Below are 22,084 nucleotides of genomic sequence, written 5' to 3'. Positions count from 1 at the left end.
GTCAGCTACCAGCTTATTGCTCTGTTCAGTGCCACATCTCTGACAGCAGCCCCGGGCTCGGTGCCACAATGGCACCTCTCACTGCACACAAGTGACTGCCATCACGGTGAGAGTGGTGTTACTCTGTGTTTCACATTTTTTTCTTGAGCTGTGTCAATGCACAGAGGGTCCTAGGTTGGCTTTCTGAATTTCAGGTCAAGTGGAACAAGTCAAAGGTTACACCAAGATCCCAATACAAACGTATTTCAAAAGTTAAACCTCCACAACTCTGGACAACACTACCAGTAAGCACAGGCTGTATCCAGGTAACAGACACTGGCTGGAGCTTGAGAAGCAGATCTGCACCTTTCACAGTGTGCAGTCCCCAAGGTGAAAGGAGCTGTAGAATTTATCATAGTACCCTCAGTTTTGGATATATCCTCCAATTCAGGATTGGCCCCAGGATGGCTTTACTGCAGCACCTCATCAGACTTCAGCTGCACATGCCACTGCTTACAAAGCAAAGCCATCACAAAGTCCCTGCAGCAGTGACACTGCTCAGCTCCAGCACTCAGCACAAGACTGAGCTGCTGCAGCCTCAGCGAAGAAAATGGGATAGTCACCTCTTTTCTTAAAAAAGGAGCCTGAAAGCAGCTGCTCATACTACACTGTGTGGGGCAACAGTGAAATGATGCCAAGGTCTGACACTATCTGAAAGACCTGACATGATCTGTAAAACTTCAGAACATATTATTCTTATAGCTCAATTTAAATTAGGCAAGAGCAAGCTGTGGTTTCACCTTGAATAGCAGCATATAATGTATAGACAACAGAAGACCAGTATGGCAGGGGAGTTAAGCCCAGCTGTCACACAGAACTCTGAGATACTTGCCCTTTGCACTTAGTTTCAGAAGCTTTAGGTAGATACAAGGTGATCACAAAACTTCTGGAGGCAGCCTGGTGTTCCTAATCCCATGCATTAGTACATAAGTGTTCTGCAGTGACAGGGCAGTTCCACAGATCAGCCACTGCACAGCTGGATTTTCAGTGGATTAATGCTAAAGTGTTTTATCAGGTTTTGCCAGAGCATTCCCTCTAGCAGGGATGAGTGAGACTCAGAGCACAGGCTCCAAGGCAATTCTCTTGTTAGTTATTAGGCTATGTTAGTGCAATACTTGAGGAAACCTTTAATTCTGTGCTCTTTCAATCTAAGGAAGTAGACTTCTTGTATTAATTTGATCTGTCTCTAGTCCCAAGGTATGGCACACGTTACCTGCTCTGTCTCGTTAAATACATTCATTAAGGTTACCTAGCACATGTGGTTCAGCACTATCCATGGCTCTGAGAAGGCATTGCCTGTTGGAAATCATCTCCTAAAGCAAAAACATTCACAGCTGAAAAATGCACTGAACACAATAGAAAAGAAAAAAATAAATCACCATAACTGTATTCAATTAATCTTTCACTTTCTAATGTGTTGGAATAAAAATAACCTTAAGTTACATAAAGTTACACTTTATGGAGAACTAATGTGCAGTCTTCATTCTCCTTGAAGAGGTTGGACATGACTGGGTCATCTTTGGCCTGTACATTCTTCAGGTAATAGTTGACTATCTCTCCATCCAGTTTGTACTGGTGAGGAATGCTTTCATAGGGCTTCAGGTCCAGGTCCAGCACAGACACGGAAAAGGTGAATCTTGATTTGGATGTCAGTACCACAGGTCTTTGCTCAGAGCTGGAAAACAAAACCACATTGCACATCTGAATCACTGAAGCCAGGAGCTCTAATTTATGTGTCCCAAGTCCCCTTTCAAAAGTGACTCTAATGTTTATCTTAGAACCTTTGTGGGAGTCCAAGAAAATAAAACTCCAGCCAATGAAGCAATTAGGAAGCTACAGCTTTACCTGTTCTAGTGGGAACTTGCTGTCACCTCAGTCGTTTTCCTTTCAGCTTCCACACAGCTGAAGTCAAACATGACTCTCAACTACTGTGTCTGTATTTAGTACATCTAAGCTGTTTCTAGGTGGTGCATACAAAGCAACAGCCTTATTAACTAGCAGAAAGAATCACTGCAACTCCTACTTAGGTTCAAGGTAGTAAAACATTTAGCATGGGAACTGGTGCTGAAGCATGCTGAGGGATGGAGGATTTGCACAAGTCTTCTCTATCACCAACACTTCAGTTGAAAACTGCAGGACAAACACAGAAAACAGCACCCTCTAAAAATCACAAGGCTCTGGTGAAGCAAACTCCCTGAGAAGAACAGTCTAGTACTGCTGACACAGGTCAAAGTGGATGACAATATTGTGGCAAAGCCTCTGCGTGACAGCTAAAGATGTCACCTCTTGATTATTGCCTTGGTTGTATTTTAATTAGGCTGTTACAGGCAACTCACCTGGAAATATCTCTCATATGAGGACACCGAGGCAGAAACACTTTACCTAGTTAAAACCAGGTAGAGCTGCTATGAACAGTCAGTCCAAATTTCAGGAAGGGAAAAAATATCAAACCTTAATCCTTCTGATCAACTTAAAACTTTCCAGAAACAGGCACTGGTCATAAGTGCCTTAAATGAGAACCCTATCTTGCTAATATGCTCACTGCCAAGTAGCTGGACACCCTTCCCAAACCCTCCACTTTTTAGAAGTTATTGAATGGACTGAACCATACAAACACATCTCCAACTTCTAAACAACTGGAGCCATTCATTCCAAAGCAGGTCCAGGCAGCTCTTACCATTCATCTTGCAGGCAGGGAGAAAGGGCAATCATGATGGAGCAGTCCTTAGCAGTCATTGCTATTCTGTACTGCTGCACCTGCACAACAGAAAAGTAACAATTTTCTTTGACATTTGTGTTTGCCTGCAGTAAAGTATTCCTGTTCCTTGCAAAAGGCATGAGTGTGCTACCTATGCTAGTATCTTGGCACTGTAAGAGCTGGAAATTATCTCTGTAACAGACAGTTGGCAGTAGCAGGTGCATCTGCAGCATCCTGTGTAAGAGTGTTTATTTCCTACAGCTCCTTTTCTTGAAGGCCAAACCAGCACCAGCTCATGCAAATGCTTCCTCAGTCTAGAAAGCAAATAAACAGCTTTATTTTTCTCTTAAGAACTGATGCTACACGTTTGTTTTTAACTGCTTCTGCTGTAAAGATGCACCTGGCACAATTAGGAACTTCAATGGTGCAGACCCTGACCAGCCAGTGGTGCTGCCAGCATGCCTCCACCCACTGTCCATGTGTTCCAGGGACACAGGTGTCCCCTGACAGGACACACTGACCAAGCCTCCACAGTGTGCACAGCAGTACCTTTGTCAGGGCAAACGCCACCGTCCCATCGTCCTCCTTCGACAGGTCTAGCAGCTTCTCGTAAAACGCTTCATTGTAGGGGCCATCTATCTGCAATGTACTTCTAAATAAATGTTAAAAGAAGATTTACAGACAGCCAAGGTAATTTACTAGTTCTCAGTGCCATCTTTCCCCATTAGCCCAGAGACTCACAAGGACCCACCACTAACACCCGTAAGCACATCCAACTCCCAGCACGCCCAGTCCCTGCTCTGCTCACACCCCTCAAAGATGTGCTGCTGCTTAGGATTTGGGTTGTGTGGGTTTTTTCAAAGGCAGGTTGTTTTTAACCTACTGCCACCTGTATGCCACTAAAGTGCAGGTTAGGTCTTTGGCAAAAAATGGCTAAGTTTTCAAAACTTCTAGCAGTTTGCAGGAGCTTCCAGAAGCCTTGCTGGAAACATTGTGGGTATGGGCTGATCTGCCAGGACCCTGCTCTGCCCCAGCTTTGTGCTGACAGAGGGTGGTTTGGCCTCCTGCCTTCCCCTGTTAAACACCTGAACCCTGCTGAGGTCTGCAGCACACAAACACCCCACAGATCAAAGAGTACATTTTCAAACGAATTAGTTTAATGTACAAGTATGCCATGCTGCGAGTGATTCAAGCCGGGGCCAGCCCACTGCCCATGAGATACCCCTGCAACTCCACGAGGAGCCCGGGAGCTGAAGGAGCCCCAGCAGCAGAGTCTGGTGAGTGAAGCCAGAGTGCCCTCGTGTGAGCAATGGCAGAGGCACAGGCGAGGACAGCAGCCCAGCGAGGGCTTTTCATAGCAAGTATTATTACACTAATAAGCTTTATTTGAGGAAAAATTGTAGCAGCTTGCAATGCCCAGGCACGAAGTACCATAAAGATAAAGGTTCTTGTGCCTCAGGTATGAGTTGCTCACTTGTGATGGGGGTTACAGGCTGGCATTTACAACTATTCTCATCACACAAGGCAGAGTGGGCAACAGCAGATCCACACCTTCTCCACGACCCTGCAGGCACAGGCTGGATTGCTGCCAAATACTGGGTTTGTGGTTTTAAAGCATGGGGTGTAGGTAGGCAATGCAAACCTCAGAATGACTGTAAAACTGTCATTATCCCTCCAGACATTCCTACCTCCGCAGGTACTGAGGGCAGGAGAAACCAACCACCCATTTCACTGTACCTTTCTGCAGCTACACAAACCACTACTAAGGAAAGTGGCACATTTCTCTGTTACCCTGTTGTGAACTTCCCACTTAAAAATGCAGGCCAAAGTGACTGACACCAACCATTTTACCAGTAAAACTCATCTTTCGTGTTATCCGGCAGTTCAAGTTAGACATTCAGAATATGCAATGCCATGAAGGCTGTATAACTTAACGAGTGTCTGCACAGAGACAACCTTGCCTCACACCTGGTTATCACAACTGAAAAGAAAAGCTATTGGGTCTTACCTCTCTTCAGGAAATTCCTCCAAATACTGTTCAACTCTACTGTACAAAGGATAGAGTCCTTCAATATCCAGCATGTCAAGCATCTGAGCCTGAAGAGTTTTATAAAGGAGACAACCCCTCGGTAAGCCAGAGCTTTCCAATTTATGTTTACCTAGAAGAAAATGGATTTTAAAATAAGGCAGACACAAGTGTTGTTTTTGCTCTACTTTGCCTCTTCATGTGCTTGTTCACAAAGCAAATCCGAACAATCTTTAGTCCAGGGCAAGGGAAACCTGAAAACACTTCACTTTCCAAACACTGAAGTGCCAGGTGCACGTACTAACCTGCACATTTAAACAGCACATCTTGGATGCAGAATAAACCACCAAATCACTCAAAAAATAACCACCAAAACACACCCAGATCCATGGCAATCTACTTGTCTGGCCGCGAGAGAAATTTCTCATTGGAGTTTGAAGCCACCACAAATTCACTTTGAACAGTATCCGCTGCTGGCAGAAAGTAATTGAGTCTCTCAGCTACCATGTCTTTTTTCATATGGCATCAAGAGATTTTTATCTGCCATAATTTCTGTAAGACAGCTCTCTCTCCAACACTGCAGCAAACCACCAGCAGTGAGAAAGGTCTTACTGGAAAGCAGAGTAAGAAACATGCTGCTTGTGTAATTAGGGTAACTAGCAGCATCTTGAATAATTACAGCTTTATGGAACTTACACACAGAGGAATTATCATTATTTACAGTTTTCCAATTCTGACTTCCCATTCCTTTTCCCTCTGGGATCAATAGCTCTCTCGCTGCCAGGAGAGCAGCAGAAGAAATGAAAATGAGCAATGCCCTTAGCTGGCAAAGGCTGACAGGAGGAGCAGGGAAAGGCAAGGAACAGGTGCCATGTAACAAACCAACCCAAGCAGCCCAACTGCATCACATACAACAAAAATTCCCCACTCGTGTGGAATACCTGACTGTTACCAGCTCAAAACTGCTATTTTCTTCTGTTTTTCCTCTACCACCTCCTGAATCTGTTTTTCCCCATCATTAGGTACAGTGCTAAAAGTGCTCACTACAATGTCATACTAAGAGCAATTATGTAGCAGCTACGCAGCTCAGAACTGCTTTGCTAAATGTCACTACAACTCCACTGTTTCCCTTCTCCTGTCAGTATTACTAAGCAAACAAGAGACAAAGATCTGAATTGCTACATCAGAGGAGGCTCTGAGCAACCTGGTCTGGTGGAAGGTGTCCCTGCCCACGATAGGGGGGTGGACTAAATGGCCTGTAAAGGTCCTTCCAACCCACACCACTGTGATTCCATGAACAGTTCATTACTGACAGTGCTTAAGAAGTTATTCCTTACCATTTCTTACTAGCTCCTTATTAAAAGCACTTGCTTCACAGTAGCTTCTTCCTTGTGAAATGGGAACTGTCTTCATGTCACCTGCCCTGCAGGCATCAGTACTACTTAGTAGTGTCATGGTTATGACGTGGATCAGTTCTTTGACAATTGTCCTTGTGCAGTGGGGGCCACTGACCAGCCCGTTGGAAGGGAAAAAGAAAGGTTTTAACTGACGAGCAAGTTCATTCCAGTCAGAGACACAGTCCTGGTCATCCTTACACCCATAAATTAGTTCCCCATTCTGAAACGAGGGAAAAAGAAAAAGTCTTTAGGCACTTCAGGAAATCAAGTTGTTCATACTGAGTTACTCCAAGCATCAGATGTGATATTTTGAGCACAGAAAAAAGCGTTATTAGCTTAACAATCTGCACACATATACACACAACATTCCCAATCTCTTACAAATCTGCACTTGAGCTTAGTCAGATACCACAGGTAACAACCTTTGAATGAGGATCAAAAACCCCATTTAAATCAAGTGCCACTTTCCCAACTTTAGCATCTGTAACGAATCAACAATACTTGGCACGTTTTCCTGTCACTTCTTTCTGAATAAGGTCAGGAGTGACAAAGCACCATGTGAAATAACCTCCTTGTAACAGCCACACTGGCACAGGGAAGGCTGTAAAAGGGGCCAGGAAAGGTGTGATAGTTACCTGCACTAACAGGAAACATAGGAGAGTTCATACCACTTTAAGTAATTCAAAGAGTTGATTTCATACTGGAAATAAATTGCAAAGAATCTTGTTTCCTAGAATTAGTCTGACAAGCTGCATAAGCCATCAGTTACTGCTTTATATTTTTCCTACATGAATGCCACAGAGAAGGTGACTCTTCCCTTCCCAGTGAGACCTGCTGTGCACTTGGCCTGCATCAATGCTCTAACAGGAATTTAAAAGCAAAATATTTGCAGCAACAAAGTTCTCCATCTTCTTCCTTCTGAAGCAGCACACACAGTTTTAAAACTTTGGTCACCTTAGACATCTTTTTCTATTATTTGTTCCTCAGTCATTCTTTTAGACTAATGAATTCCCCAGGGCAGTGGTCACAGCCCCAAGCCTGACAGAGCTCAAGGAGTGTTTGGACACTGCTCTCAGGCACATGGTGGGATTGTTAGGGTGTCCTGGGCAGGGCCTGGGGTTGGAGTTCAATGGGAGTTCAGTTCAATGGTTCTTGTGGGTCCCTTCCAGCTCAGGATATTCTAGGGGTTTGGGAATTCTGGGAACTCATTACTTATCTGTCCTAACCTGAAATCCAACTAAGAATTTTCCCATTTCCTTCTTTTGGTGCATCAGGGATGGTGATGATCAGGTAGGCTGGACATAGGATCTTGACTGTTTAGCTGCTGAAGGTAAATTGTTTAAAAGCCAAGGCAAAAAGTCCCTTCCAGCTCAGGATATTCTAGGGGTTTGGGAATTCTGGGAACTCATTACTTATCTGTCCTAACCTGAAATCCAACTAAGAATTTTCCCATTTCCTTCTTTTGGTGCATCAGGGATGGTGATGATCAGGTAGGCTGGACATAGGATCTTGACTGTTTAGCTGCTGAAGGTAAATTGTTTAAAAGCCAAGGCAAAAAAAGCAAACAGATTTGATTTTTTACCTTAAATATTTTCAAGTTGTTCTGTGCCTCCTGTAATAAGCTCTTCAAAGCAAAGTGCATTCTCTGTTTATTTCTAGGGAAAAAAAAAAACAACACAAAGCTGAGAATGTTTTCTCACAGCCTTTGGGTGTTCACACAGCGCCTAAGGGAGGGCCCTGGGGCACCAGGACCAGGCACCTGATGTGAGCACACCCACTCGAGGCTCTTAGCTTACACTGAGGTCACTGCAAAAGCAAAGTTAACTTCAAATCTGAGTAAACTAAACAGCTCTTAGGGCTCACGTTATGCAGCACAAGGCACTGCTACATTAATAAGCAGCTCTGGTTCCTGAGATGGGTGTAAAGAGGCAGCACCAGACATGCTCACTGTAAAGGTCAGACCAGCAGGCATTCTTCATCCTTAATACCTCAGCAAAAGGCAAAGCAATCCAAGAAAAGTCTGTAACACAGACTTTTTTTCTGGCAAAACCACAGAATCCTTACCCTGAGAAGAGATCCAATGGGCAATATTTACTTGGTCGCTTCCATTTTCCGTTTGCTACCTGTGGAAAACCCAGAGTACTGCTGTTAACCACCCTGGAGTGTCCACTCCCTGTTGTGTTAACAGTCAGGTGTGTGGCACTGACAGAGCTCCCACGACATTTCCAACTCTTTGGGCACAAAATTCATTACTACCATGGGTCTTCCTGGTCATATTTAGCTCAAGTCACTCTAAGTGCATTCACAAAGGGAGAAAGGTCATGCCAAGTCAGCGAGGCCCAGTCACACCATTTCAGACACACAATGCACACGAGTACAGTGAACTCTGTGCGTGTTACATGCTGTTTGTTTTAAGTCATAGAATGCACTCGGTGAGCTGAACTTGAAAGGAAGTTCCACACTGGAGTTCACCCAATCAGCAGTGCTCACAGTCCCCAAAGACTGATAGTGTATTTGTTTGCTTCCAGCTTCCCACAGAACTTGTTCCATCTGTCACTAAACAAACTCACACCCAGCAACTGTGTATCCACCTCCCAGCTTTAGTCATATGGCAGATTTGAGCAAGATTTCAACAGGAAACAAACCCTGAACAGCAAACAGGCACAGGACAGCCACAGGACAGCAGCATAACATCCAACTAATTACCTTTAGATGCTGATGCATACAGTAACGACACACCTTGTGCTTTATCTCCTGTGAAACATGGCTGGAAAAAGGGATGAAGCCACACTTGGGCTAAAACAAACAAACAAACAAACAAACAAAAACTGTAAGTATAAATGTATTTCTCTATAGAAATATAAATGCACACAATATCCAAATCCTTCCAGTCAAAGGAAAAATTTAAAAAACCAGTTAGACTCATAGAATCATCAAGGTTGAAGGAGACCTCTAAAATCATCGAGTCCAACCATTAACCTGTCACTAGTGCAACCCCTAAACCAGATCCTCCAGCACTAGATTCAGATACCTCTTAAGCACTTCCAGGGATGGTGACTCCACCACCTCCCTGGGCAATATCCCAGTGCCTGAACACCCTAACAGGGAAAACATTTTTCCTAGTATCTAATCTCACTCTCCCTTGTCTCAGCTTATGGCCATTCATTCCCTCTAGTCCTCTCCCTGCAGCCATGGCAGGAGAGACCATCCCACACCTCTCCACAGCCCCTGTCAGGTAGTTGTAGAGAGCCATGAGGTCACCCCTGAGCCTCTTCTCTAAACAAACCCAGTTCCCTCAGCCCTTCCTCATATGACATGTTTTCCAGACCTAATTTAAAAAAATCCAGCACTTAAAAAAAGAATATTGCTCCCGATTATTTTAGAGAAATTATTATAAGAAATAAGGACACACAAAGCTGCTGTAGCCTACAGAACAGCCTGGCAACACCTGGGAATTGCCCGAGTTTTGAAAGACCAGGAATTGAAAGAAGGTGGGGGTTATTTCCTCCTATGGGTCACAGTGAAAAGGGTGAGCTCTGCCTCATCCCACTGCTGCATTCCTCGAGAACTGCTCTGTATGTACTTTCCAAATGCAAACAAAAGCCCCGGGAGGATCCTCCTCTACCCATACCTTAATCTCTATGCAGAGGATGGGCCTGTGCTCCGCCAAGCGGTAGCTCTGCAGCCTGGTGAGGTTGGGAAGGCACATTGCATAACCACTGAGGGTGTCCATGTCTTTGTCACAGCGCGACTCTGGGGGAAACACAAAACCCAACACAAACAGGAAAATGAGGTATGTGACTGATTATTTACTCTGCAAGCACCTTGGGGCGTGGGAACCAGCTCAGACAGACAGGGGACAGGTTTGCAGGCTTCAGCCAATTCTGCACTTGCACAAATCTGCCCTCCCCATTACCCACACCTGGTTTCAGCTTCCTCCAAACTGTCACAGGCATATGGAGTGTCCCAAGAGCTGTTGTTAATGTTCAGCTCCCAGCTCATCCCAAGAAAGGTGAGGCCTGGCATGTCAAGGAAGTGCATTGGCCAACAACAGGTAAAGTGACTTATTAGTGTATTTATTCAAAGGTGTGATCTTGTGTTGGCTTACTAAAGCTGCATAACCTCCCACCTGGAGGATGCCCAGCTGGCAGGAATATCACAAACTCAGGAGGTATTATTCAGCCAAAGTCTTTAAATAACCTCTCTCTAATGTATCCTTTGGGGACAGAGAGGTCTGTGAGATTCCAGTTCAAAGTTATCAGCTGTGTTGCTGAGGAGACACAGAAATGCTTGGCTCTGTTAGAGTTTCCATTGCTAAGAAAAATGCTCATCTGAAAAATGTATTGCAACAGAAAAATAAAGCTCAGAAACTGAAGCCTCATTAGGCACCAGCCTGTGGTGACATACTGCACTTCACCAGGATGAACAACAAACCTTGTCTTCAACAAAACTTTCTTCTAAATTTAAGCCAAAAGTACATCCACCTTCACAGTTGAAAGCCACTTGCCAAATCAGACCCAGAAATGTGAAGTATTAGGTAAGCTCCTTTCTATGCTGCACAGGCTTATGTGAAAGGTAGTATTGAAGGCAATTCTTTCCTCAAGGTTTAAAAAAAGCTTCATTACAACTGAGCAGTGATATCTGCTGTTGTAAAGCACTTGGACAGCTCCTCACAACCACAACTGAAGCCCCAGGAGCTGTGGGCACACGCAGTTTAACTGCAAGAAACAGAACTAAATTCTATCATTCACCTCTAGTGGAGTGTCAGCAGTTTTGTAACTTTTATTAGACACCATTTACCATCCTTGCTGGTTTCTGGCACTGTGGAACTGCTTCTCAAACAGGTGAGGACAAACCAACAATGGAGAGTGTCCTGTGTTCACTGTATGTAAATCTATTCCTTTTTTTTTCCTGGATCAAAGGCATCAAAGCTCTCACTACAGTACTTTGATTTAATACCACGTTTCCTTCAAGGGCCTTTGCTAAAGCAGGAGTTTCTGGCCACTCTCAAGAACATCTGAAAACATAAGATGATCACACCACGAGGGTCCATCTCTGCCTGTTTTACAGCTCACACCTCACTGCACTCTCAGACACACAGGAAGAACAAAGCCCCCGGGTGCTGCTGACTGGGAGAGACAACACCACATGCCACAGCACTTCCCTTCACACCAAACACGTCACAGATTGCCACACTTCCAGTCTTGCAGCACGTCCCAAAAGGTGCCACCAGGTCAGCACACTCGTCCCTGTCAATGCCCCTGTTCAGGGCACTGAATAGCACACCTGCACCTCACCTCTGGCCAGGGACCCAGAGCACCCCAGAGCTGGGGAATCCAGCACAGCCCATATCCCAGGGGTGCACTCTAACCTGGAGCACTGCAACCCCTTGCAACAGGACGTGCCCAGCTGTCAGCAAAGGGACATGAAGACCTGGAACATGACATTGCACATGGCTTGTTGTGTGCTAGAACTCATGAGACACAAGATGCTTAGTACCAAGTGAAACACTCACATTGGAAACAAAACCATTTTGTGTGGAGAGTCTGAAACTCCCTTCCAAAGCCCTGCTGCACAGACCAGGAGCAGAAACTGATGGACTTGAAACAAATTAGGGACATGTATGCCACCTCCTTCCCAACCTTGGTAAAGGACTTCACAGCAAGGTGAAGGCTTGTTCAGGAATTACCAAGCACTTAGAGAGGTTCCCTTTCCCCAGTTTGATGAAACTGATATCAGATCCAACTTTTAGTTTTATAACACACCGATTTTTTCCACAACAAATTTTCAACTTCTCTAGAGGCTAAAAAGGTTTCCTTATATTCTGAGGCACGATGCTTTTCTACTTTAGAACAAAGAAAAATGCTTTACAGCTTGAGGAAACCCTTTGAGTGCACTCACCTGGCCTCTCTGGCTGGATTTTCAAACAGAGCTGTCTTACAAAATCTAAAGGCAGTTGAATAATTTCCTATAGAAAACAAAAAAGAAAACATATATTTCAACACAAAAATTAATACCCAGTTTGGGGGTCTTAAAGTGGGAGTGGGTGCTCACAACAGTAAAATACAGTCAGCAGCTTCTCCCTCTGATTAACTGTCTACACAGCCCTGTGCCTGCAATCACAGGCAATACTTGCTCTGCTATGAAAACAAAGCCCCAATTTGAAATAAATGCAGGAGAAAGAGTATTTTCAGTGAAACTTTAATGACCATGAACAAATCTGCATAATTCAGTCCTTTCCAGAAATGAGAAAGTCCAATTTCATCCTCACAGCCCACCTTCCAAGGCAGAGTTGTGTAACTTTCTTGCTCAGGTATCTGATGTTCAGTGAACAAGCTCTGGCTGCCCTAAAGAACAGAGTGGCAAGGGAAAAGGTCACCTCTGACTGCACAGAAACCTCAACAGCTTACATAAACCAGGTTTCTTCCCCTGGTTTTGCAGTTAGTCTAAAAAAACTCTCACACACACCTCTGGCCTTATGCAGGGCAATGAAATGACCACTCCTTCATTAGCTGCTTGAAATAGCTCAAATCACAGAGCACAATCTAACTACCTCAGCAGCACAGAGCAGGATCTCAGCTCTCATCCAAATGTGTGTTTCTTCTTTGGGAATATCAGCAAACCCTATGAGTTCCTTTTACTGGCATTCAGTGCTCCCTCAAACACTTCAGTTTTTATAATGCATTTATTTTAAGGAAAAAAACCAACAATTACCCCATGGTGAACGTAGTTCTCCCCAAAGAACTGCTTCATCACATGTTTTCCGAAGTCTACAATGTTTTGCAGATGGTGCAGTATTTCCTCAGAAGTCTGGAAGAGAGAAACATGGTAATTTACCTCTGAAATAATGATAAACAAGGCTCCAGAATACATACACATCCTAGTCAGCGATTTAGCAAAGGAGCTTAATTGCTGTAGGTCAGAGCACTGAAATTAAACAGACACATCAAACATGTTCTACATTTGTTTCCCTAGCGCTGCCTCAGGGGCTGGGACAAACAGCAAAACAGTCAGAGGAGATGATCCTGCTTGAGTTTCAGGGGAAAAAGGAAAGAGAAAATTAAAAGGCAGAAGAGGGGGAGATTACTCAAGATCAACTCTGCCTTTGACCATTGTTCTTAAACAGCTCAAACCTTTCTACCAAGAGCTGGAGTGCAGGAGAGGCTTGGAACACCAAGACGAAATTGCCAAGAGACAGACAGAAAAGATGGAATCAGGACAGGGACATTACCACATGTAGACTTTGACAGACTCCTCCTCGTTAAAGAGGGATCAAAGGAGCTTTACAGCAATATTATCCCATTCCCAGCACTCCAGCACACTCTGGTTCTCTGCACGGTATTTTATTTTTACAACATACAATCTACAAGCTCCTCTTGTAACACAAAAAAACCCACCAATCCCCACACTGGAATTAAGTGGAGGAAGAGAAAGTGCAAGGCTCACATACATGCTGGAAAATCAGAGAGGGAAAACAACAAGCTCAGGAGGAAAACAATATAAACAGAGCAGAGAAAACAGAATGCTGGAGGACAACAGTCAGATACTGACAAAGTGTAGAGAAAGGAAGAAAGACCACATCCAACACAAATTCGAGATGTTACAGGGAAAAGGAGACTATCACTAGCCAGGCAGTCTTACCAACTTGATTTTAGAACACCATCACAACGGGGAGATTTTATTTTTTTTTCCCCACAGCACTTACACAGCATTTCTATCATTCTATACAAGCCAGGACAGCAGTGACTCTTTGAAATGCTTGGCATACTGTATGTGGAGTTGTTCCTCAGAATAACCCTCCCTGAATCCTTTTAAGAGAGCCAAAGTAAGCTTGGAGTCTCTTCCCGACGGGCAGTCTTCCACTGCTTGAGTCTTAGAACAAAACACACGCTAAGATGCCTGAACAACTTTATCAATCACAGCCCTGTAGTCTGAAGAAGTGTATTAAAACAGAAATAATTAATAGGCAACAAGCTGTGCAGCAGGCCACCCACACGGGTGTGCAGGAGGTTATCTCAGGCAGTGTGGCTCAGTCTGTGCTTCCAGGGAAGGTCACTGCTCTGGCTCTAGTGCTGAGCCCACGGAGATCTGTCCGAGTGGCTCAGCAGCTCGAGCTCCTCTTCTCTGGACCAGCAGGCACTGCAGCCCAGCACCTGGAACAGCCCTGCTCCTCAGCCCTCCACTCTCACCCTGCACACTCTGCAAACACATCTTCCCTCAGCTGTTATTTCTTCAGGCTGAGGAACTAAGCTGCTTTGCCAAGAAGAAACCCACAGGCAATATAAAACATCAATAGTTACAGTATCTTTCCTCACCTGGTAAGTGGAAATTGGCAATTCTGTGCACATACCATAGCAAGAATGTTGATTTATATACAGAATTCTGCCCCTTTAATGGCAACATAACCACTTCTTTAACATACACAAATTGTGAATGGCGAGCAGGAACACTGCATCATCTCACCAGTAACAGAAATCTCACCTAATTCCCATGCACAGATGATTCTCACCTGGTTTGCTGATGTGCAGAGCACCCACAGATTTGTCTTTTGTTTGTTTTAACACATATATATGTATGTATGTGTATATACACACTGAGAAATAAGCATTTCAGAAAAATCAGGGCCTTCACTGCTACTACTATTACTAGAAGGAAAGACTCACCAGTGCAAAGGATAAACACAACTTCAGAATGCCAAAACAAGCTTATGACACCTGCTCACCACCTCTTAGGAGCAAGTGTATTCGATACATCTAAACAAAACAAAAGGCAACTAACAGCCTAGTAGAGCATCACCCTTCAATATCTGCCAGCTCATTCACTGAAACCCAAAATAGGTTCCACACAATAAAAAGACCAAAAAAAATCATTAATGCAGAAGTCTCATAAACTAAAGCTAGCAATATGCAATGAAAATCATTCCATAAGTCCTACACTTGACTTTCTACTGCAGCAGTGCAAGCCCCAGAGTCACATTACTGAGTACTTTCATTAGAAGGCTGAACTGGAACAATCAGATTACAATTCACAACACCACCTTGTGTGACTACCGGATTATCTAATCCCAAATTCATAACCTATAACTGAGACCTATCTGTTCACATCTGACTTTCAGTGTGTGACTTAATAGAAAATATTTGGCTCAGCTGCTGCCTTCAGCACTGTTTGCTTTGGATGAGCTGCAATGTCATGCATAGATACAGAACACTTTAGATCCTAACTCATCTTGCACCAGTCAGGAATACAGATTACCCCTCAAAAACATTTCCTTCTCTACAGCTCTCATGTTGCTATGTGTAAATTCTGCCCAAAACTCTGATTCTCCAGCATTTGTTTACTGCTCTGAAGATAAAATATTTAGTCTTCTGCTCCAAGAAAAAAAACAATCCTTTGAAAAAAATCAATCATCAGAATAAGTAAATATATTTACTTATTCATCATCTTCTATTTAGAGGGAAAGCTGCAAGGAATTGTGTATCACAAAGGCCACACAATCCCAAGACAAGGCCAATGCAGAATGCTGGAGCTGCCCACAATCCAGCTCTGCTCAAAATGCAACACCTGTACACGAACAGGGTGCTGAGCACTGATCCATCCTGAGTGGCAACTCAGAGAGACACTGCGTAAACCTCTCTCAGAGGTTCACTCTGTCACTGCACACATCCATGACCAGCCTTTTAGAGGTGTGGCTGGCTGGGGCAGCTCTGAATGGAAGCTTTGCTAACAGCCTCCAAAAGACAAACTCTTGATGCTTCATCAGCTGAAGCCCTCAGGAATACCTGCTGCCCTCAGGAATACTTGCTGTGCTCTACCTCTGTGCTTGGTAGGATCCTGAGCAAGGCTGCTAACATAAAAAACATTCAAGAAGCTGAGCAGTGTTCAAATCCCAAGAGAACACCATGCCCAGGAGGGTTTTACCTTGTGTTTCACTATGCCAATGCATAAAGCACATGCCAAAGCAGTTCACAGCAGTATTATCAACCCCTCTGCTGTGGTAATGGAACAGTCAGTCACTGCCTTGGGTTCCCCTGGGACTCTGTCATACTTCGCCAACTTTTTAAGAACAATTACTATGTACCAATCTCTTCCAACTTGAAATAAAAAAGAAAGGAAAAAAAGCTGGTACTTTGTTTTATTTCCTTAAACAGACTGACTTTTTACTCATACTTGTGGTCTAGCTCTTCCTTCCTACATTAAAATTGAGATAAGCACTATTTCCTTTCCTTTCCTTGCAATCCACTGGACTCTTCCATGTTCTTGGAAAAACTCTTAACATTATCCTCTTGGGTTACAACAGAAGCACAAGATACACTTTTGAAATGCTGTTACTGGAAGCAGCTCAGAAACTGACTTGAATAGCACTTTACCAGACTCTTTTTCCAGTAAAATCTTAGCAGGAAGGCCATCAAATAACTCACACATACACTGCATCCATGGGCTTTGCTCTGCTCTGCTTTACTCTAGACACTTCTCCTTAGTCCCTTGTTACACTGAATGCTTTTCACATTCACCTTCCTGATTAAAAGCAACGAAATGCCCTTCCTAGACATTTAATTTACATTCATCCTTGTTCCTTTTTTCCTAAAATTGAGCACATACACATCAGTTCTCAGTGTCCTGCAATGCTTTTCGTATTTCTCTCATCAGAACACTCTGCCTCTGCCACTGAGCCTCACAGAGCTGTGGTGCAGGAGCTGCTGTAACTCAAGACTGGATCTCTCCGGGAACACACCCTAAAGACTCCTCTCAAGGTTGAGGAAATGAAAGGATTTGAACCTCCTGTGCTCTCTTTTTTTTTTCCTTGGAACACTGTGTTTACCCTCCACTAACCCTTTGATTCTTGATCATTTTTTACCCCTGTTAAAAGACATCTGGAGGAACTCCAGTTCCTTCTCGAGCAGAAAAACCTTATTCTACCATCCAAGAAACTGGGAGACTGTGTCCTGCCATGTTCTTTTTTTGCAACAGACACTAAAATCACTTGCTGACAAAGGCTATTCTGTGCATATTTTGTGTCTTTGTTCAAATTCCACGGCTTTTTAGCTACTGAATAGGGGCTCAACAGCAGAGTTTTACCTTTACACCAGCCCTGTGCTGCTCCTGTTCTGCCCCACCTATGACCAATGAGTAAAACTGTCATTTTTTCCTCAGCATCACAGCTCGCACGCTGATATGGAACATGACTCCTGTCTCTGTGCCACAGCTACCCTTACAGAAAGCTGCACCCTCTACACATGGCAGCATCACACTCTGCCCCACACAAAGGTCTCGCTATCAGCAGTCACATCAGCTTAGACGACCTCAAATTTCCTCCTGTTGCCAAAACCCCTGAAGCACAGGCACATTTCAAAACATCCCCTTGTTCTTACTCCTGCCACTCACAGCTCTTTCACAGGTTTCTTGTTTCTCCTCAAAGTGGCTATTAGCTTACCTGATGGCTTTTAGCAACAGGACATGTTGAATCTTACCTTATTCTGGTTGGGGGGGGACTTCAAAAACCGCAGCACCACACAGCGCTGGAGAGAGAGAGCAAACAATAGGGGTTTGTTAGCATTTCAGCACTTCATAATTCATGAACAGCACAATTGTCTGACTCCCCAGCCTACCTCATCCCAGAAATACGGGGGGTGGGGAAGAAAAGCAAGATGGGCATTTTAGATGGTTATTTCGCTCAACTTGAAATCAAATACACCAACTGAAATCAAACACATCATTGTCTGTTGCCAGCTCTGCCATCAGTTTAACGAGGCAGCCACTGCATTCCCAGTCACCAAGTGTGCCAGGGGAAATGTTCCCTTGGCTTACAGCACTGCTCTGGAAACCTGGGAAGGCACAGGATGGGCCCACAAACACCTCCACCCCGGCACTCGTGCACCCAGGGTCTCTGGGGAAAAAGACTCACTTTGCTTACAGTACCAGCACAGCATTACAAACTATTACAGAGACACCAGTTACCAGCAGCAGCTACACAGCTGTACTTAGGAACACTCAGCCCTGCTACTTGTCAACTGCCACAGAACAAACACAGAACAGGGGGACAAATGTAGCAGGTTTCCAAATATTTTACGGAAAACCTCACGAACTTTTGTAATTTTTACAATTCTATCAATTTTGTAGCAATTCAAAAACCTTTGTATTTTCAAAGCAAAGAAATTCTGAAACCATACTCAGCCTTTGTTTTTAATATTTCAGATCAAAATACTTTGTAATTAGACCTTTCCCTTAAGCCTATTGAGTGCCTTTGATCAAAAGTCACCACCTTTCTCTCAATCAAATCTTGCTGAAATTTAACTGTTACACTTCGGAAAGAGACTTTTTATATTAAAGTCAAATTTTGACATGGTATTTAGGAACCTATAGCCTTACTAGGCAAAGCAACACACAGCCCTGGCTCAGACTGGTCAGCCTGAATATCTGATCCTTGAGGTATTTACTCCCTCTGATGTAGCTCAGCCTATTCAGATCTGATGTGGAGAAAAACAACTGAGCACCACAGTAGGTGAAGATGAACAACTGTTTCTGGAGTGACCTCTAAGCCACCTGTCTCCACTGGTCCTAGATACACCAAAAAGGATTACATTCCATTTAAAGCACTATCACAAAAGTACTAACAGTCAGATTCGCTGACAAAGGTAATGCAAAGTGTCACAGTTACACTTCAGGTTTATGGAATCTAAGCTTTTTCCCTTACCAAATGATTTGCCATGACAAAAACCTCCTATAGCATGGCAGTACCAGATCACGTCCATATTTCAGGGCTGAGAGCTCTCTCTGGGCAGTGCTGAGTGGGAGAGACATGCAGTTATCCTTAATTGCCAACATACAGAGAAAGAGCAGGAGGAGACAAGCCAAACAGATGATAATGTGCCATACAAAACACTGCAACAAGGTCCAGATTCAGGCTTTGCCAGTGAAACCCAGACACAGCCCCTTCCAGATCTAAGTCTCACACCAGCATAATTGTTCAGCCATGTCTGAGAAACACTCTCAGGTAAAAGGATATTTGGCTGAATTTTGGTTTGACTTGTCCTGTAAGATGAGTGTCCCAACAGCAAACTAGATAAACTGAAGGGTAACTACAGTCACCTGAAGATTGCTGGTGACACTTACTCTCTTTCTCCCCTTCTGCCCTACTGCCTAACAGAGCCCAGGCCTGGTGAGCCTGCAGCTCTCTGTAGACAGTGTGTTGTTCTTACAGGGTTTCCAATGTTTGCATCTCCTGCTTTAAATAGTCACATGCAAGTGGATCAGTGATGGAGTGATCTGATTATCACGTCTAATCAATTCAGACACATGATTCTGGTGTAGATATTTATCTGTTAATCAGTTCCCAGCCAACAAGCTTCCAACGACTGCTCTGGAAACCTGATTGCTCTCGCAGGACTCACTGCAGTGTCTGTCCGTTACCAAATCATGCCAGGATAAAGTGACACAGGGTAAAAAAACATGCTGCTTGTCTAGAGATGTCAGAAGGAAACACTGCAGCACTCCCACAAAACCTCACAATCACAGATGCACTCAAACCAGTCACCCCACACTCTGCTTTTAGACAATTACAGTAAAACAAAACCAGACAAAAAACCCCACCCCAAAACCAAATCTCAAAAACATCCCATAACACTTCTCAGTTTTGGGGCAAGTTTTTGGCTAGATCCATCCTTTGTGCTATTCAATACCTGGCCACACAAATACACTGCCACAGCACCACACACATCAGAGATCACAGGTGCCAACAGCTTCAGAATCATCCCCACTGAAAATACTGGCCCACATTTCATGCCATTGCATTTCTGATTCACTTGACTGATTCTTTATTTGGAAATAATGTGGGTGGTTGTTGCCATGAGGGGTTTTGTCAGTTATGTCTTAGATTTGTTTTATATTTACAGACTGAACACCAAAGATGTACCATGATGATCTGTGTGCGTGAGAATGGCCCAAATCCAGGGGAGAACAGATCTCCATGAGGCTGTCACTTAGCACTTTGAGAATCAGATCAACTAGATCCTAATACCCCCCTAGATTTCATTCTCCACAAGCAATGGAAAGGCTTACAGAGGTGCTTAACATCACTTCCATCACGGCATTATTACCATCAGAGTACTCAGTGAGACAATAGTCCCACACGGACTAGAAGATGAAAAAAACCAGGCAGCAGAATCGAGAAAAAAAACCAACAATAATACATGGAAGTAGGCAAATGTGACACATGAAACACTAAAAGGCTTTCACATCTTTTGAAGTAACACAGCTAGACAAATAGTGAATTCAAAATAAGAGTTCTTTCCACATTTCTTTAAATCCTGCAGCCCTTTCCCTGCATGTATTCAGTATCCAGCTAGTGACAAAAGACTAAAACAACCCAACCCCTCAAGAACAAACATGACTGCTCTCACTCTCAAGCAAAAATGAGAGCACAGCAGTTTGGGCACAGATAACAAACTGTGTTCTTACTTGCTCCAGGACTATACTAGGGCTACAACAAAAACCATTTCCAATTGTTATGGAAAACTCAAAACAAACACTAGCAACAAGGATACCAAAACTCGGTTGTCTCAAAACACATCCCCAGGCTGGGCCGGAGCTGATGTAACCTGTGTTCCCAACCAGCACTATCTCAGGCCACAGCGCCTGAAGCTTACAGTCCCACCAAGAAAGGCAAACACTTCTTTAGCACCCTATCACGGAACTCTTGTTTGGGTTCAAGCCTAACAAAGTTAATGATTGCCAATGAGGCTGTGGGAGGGACCCTGAAATACTCAAAGTCTCTGGCATCACCAAAACACCCTGATGTGATGTGTACACACACAGCTCTTGTCCACCTGTATCCCAGGGAAAAGGAGTGTGCTGGTCTTAGTCCCCAGGAAGGTTATCTGCAAGAATTTTTCTTCTCCAAAGCACCTACTGCAGCTATTACTTTAATCTCACTCAGTGAAATCCAAAAAACAAAGTAATCCTTGGTAGCTCGGCCAAAATATGACTGGCATGAATCCATGTACTTTGGATTAGGCAGCAGCATTATGAAACCAGGATGAAAGCTTGCATTTATTTCTTTACAGCTTGATGTTTGATATTGGCCTTATTTTATGACCTCACTGACATAAAATGCAGGCCTCCTGAACTGGAGAGATTTCACAAGTTAAACACAACTGGAGCAAATCTATAACCTTGATATTCCACTTCTGGGAACAACCTCGTTTGCATCACTGAGGGTTTTTCACGTTTCTGTCTCTTGATTCATTAGTAACAACATTGCTCAAGAGCTGGTGGCAGTAAAAGACATAGGAAAACTTGTATAAAAACAAGTTTAAATGCCCGTAAAACTGTTTAGAATTACAGAAATATGTGTATTTTCCTTCCGCTGTTACCACCTCAGCTCACACCAGTTTAAAATAAGCTTCTGTACAAACCCACGAAGAATTAGCCAGTCCAAACACAAAGCCTGGGAAACATCAGCTTCTCCTTTTCCAAATAAGCAGGTTCACGTCATTTGTTATTACTCGATTGTTATCTCAACAGCACAAATTAACTGCTTTTGTCTAAGTGCAAAACATTACTCTAACATCTCCTTCTGCAACAGCCCACTACAACCAGAAAAGTTTCTCATCTACTAGTAGATCTTGCATGTGTGAACTCAAAATGCTTAGGGAAGAGACTTTTTAGTCCCCAAAGGAACTCCACCCCTCTTTCCACGCTGACATCTCCCTCACTCCGCACAGCCTCCATAATTCTGGCACCTAAAAGCTCACCACTATTTTTGCAAGCACTATCTGCAATTTTACATGACAAAGTTACCTACCTGTCTACTAATCTCTGTTGTCAACACATTTGTTTTGAAAAGGCACAGGATACACAGGCAGAACAAGAAAACCCACACGTGTTAGTTATTCACATAAAAGTCATAAGCTTTCAGTCAGGGGGAAA

The 22,084-nt window shown here is 43.7% G+C and overlaps 1 protein-coding gene across 1 annotated transcript; it reads right to left on the bottom strand.

Annotated features, from left to right (window-relative positions):
* Window positions 1-1,120: 1,120 nt before the first annotated feature.
* IPPK (inositol 1,3,4,5,6-pentakisphosphate 2-kinase) lies at window positions 1,121-17,676 on the bottom strand (the record flags this gene model as incomplete). Its single annotated transcript, XM_009069661.1, has 12 exons — window positions 1,121-1,714; window positions 2,717-2,796; window positions 3,287-3,389; window positions 4,746-4,896; window positions 6,101-6,380; window positions 7,743-7,815; window positions 8,225-8,283; window positions 8,867-8,956; window positions 9,792-9,913; window positions 12,062-12,128; window positions 12,875-12,970; window positions 17,629-17,676. Coding segments are annotated over 12 exons (1,395 nt in total), but the record flags the coding sequence as incomplete, so codon positions are not given.
* Between the last annotated feature and the right edge of the window lie 4,408 nt (window positions 17,677-22,084).

This window comes from Acanthisitta chloris, unplaced genomic scaffold (genome assembly GCF_000695815.1).
Source record: "Acanthisitta chloris isolate BGI_N310 unplaced genomic scaffold, ASM69581v1 scaffold13312, whole genome shotgun sequence".
NCBI lineage: Eukaryota > Metazoa > Chordata > Aves > Passeriformes > Acanthisittidae > Acanthisitta > Acanthisitta chloris.
The sequence above is the reverse complement of the archived record's forward strand: the minus strand, read 5'-3'. Positions and strand labels throughout refer to the sequence as shown.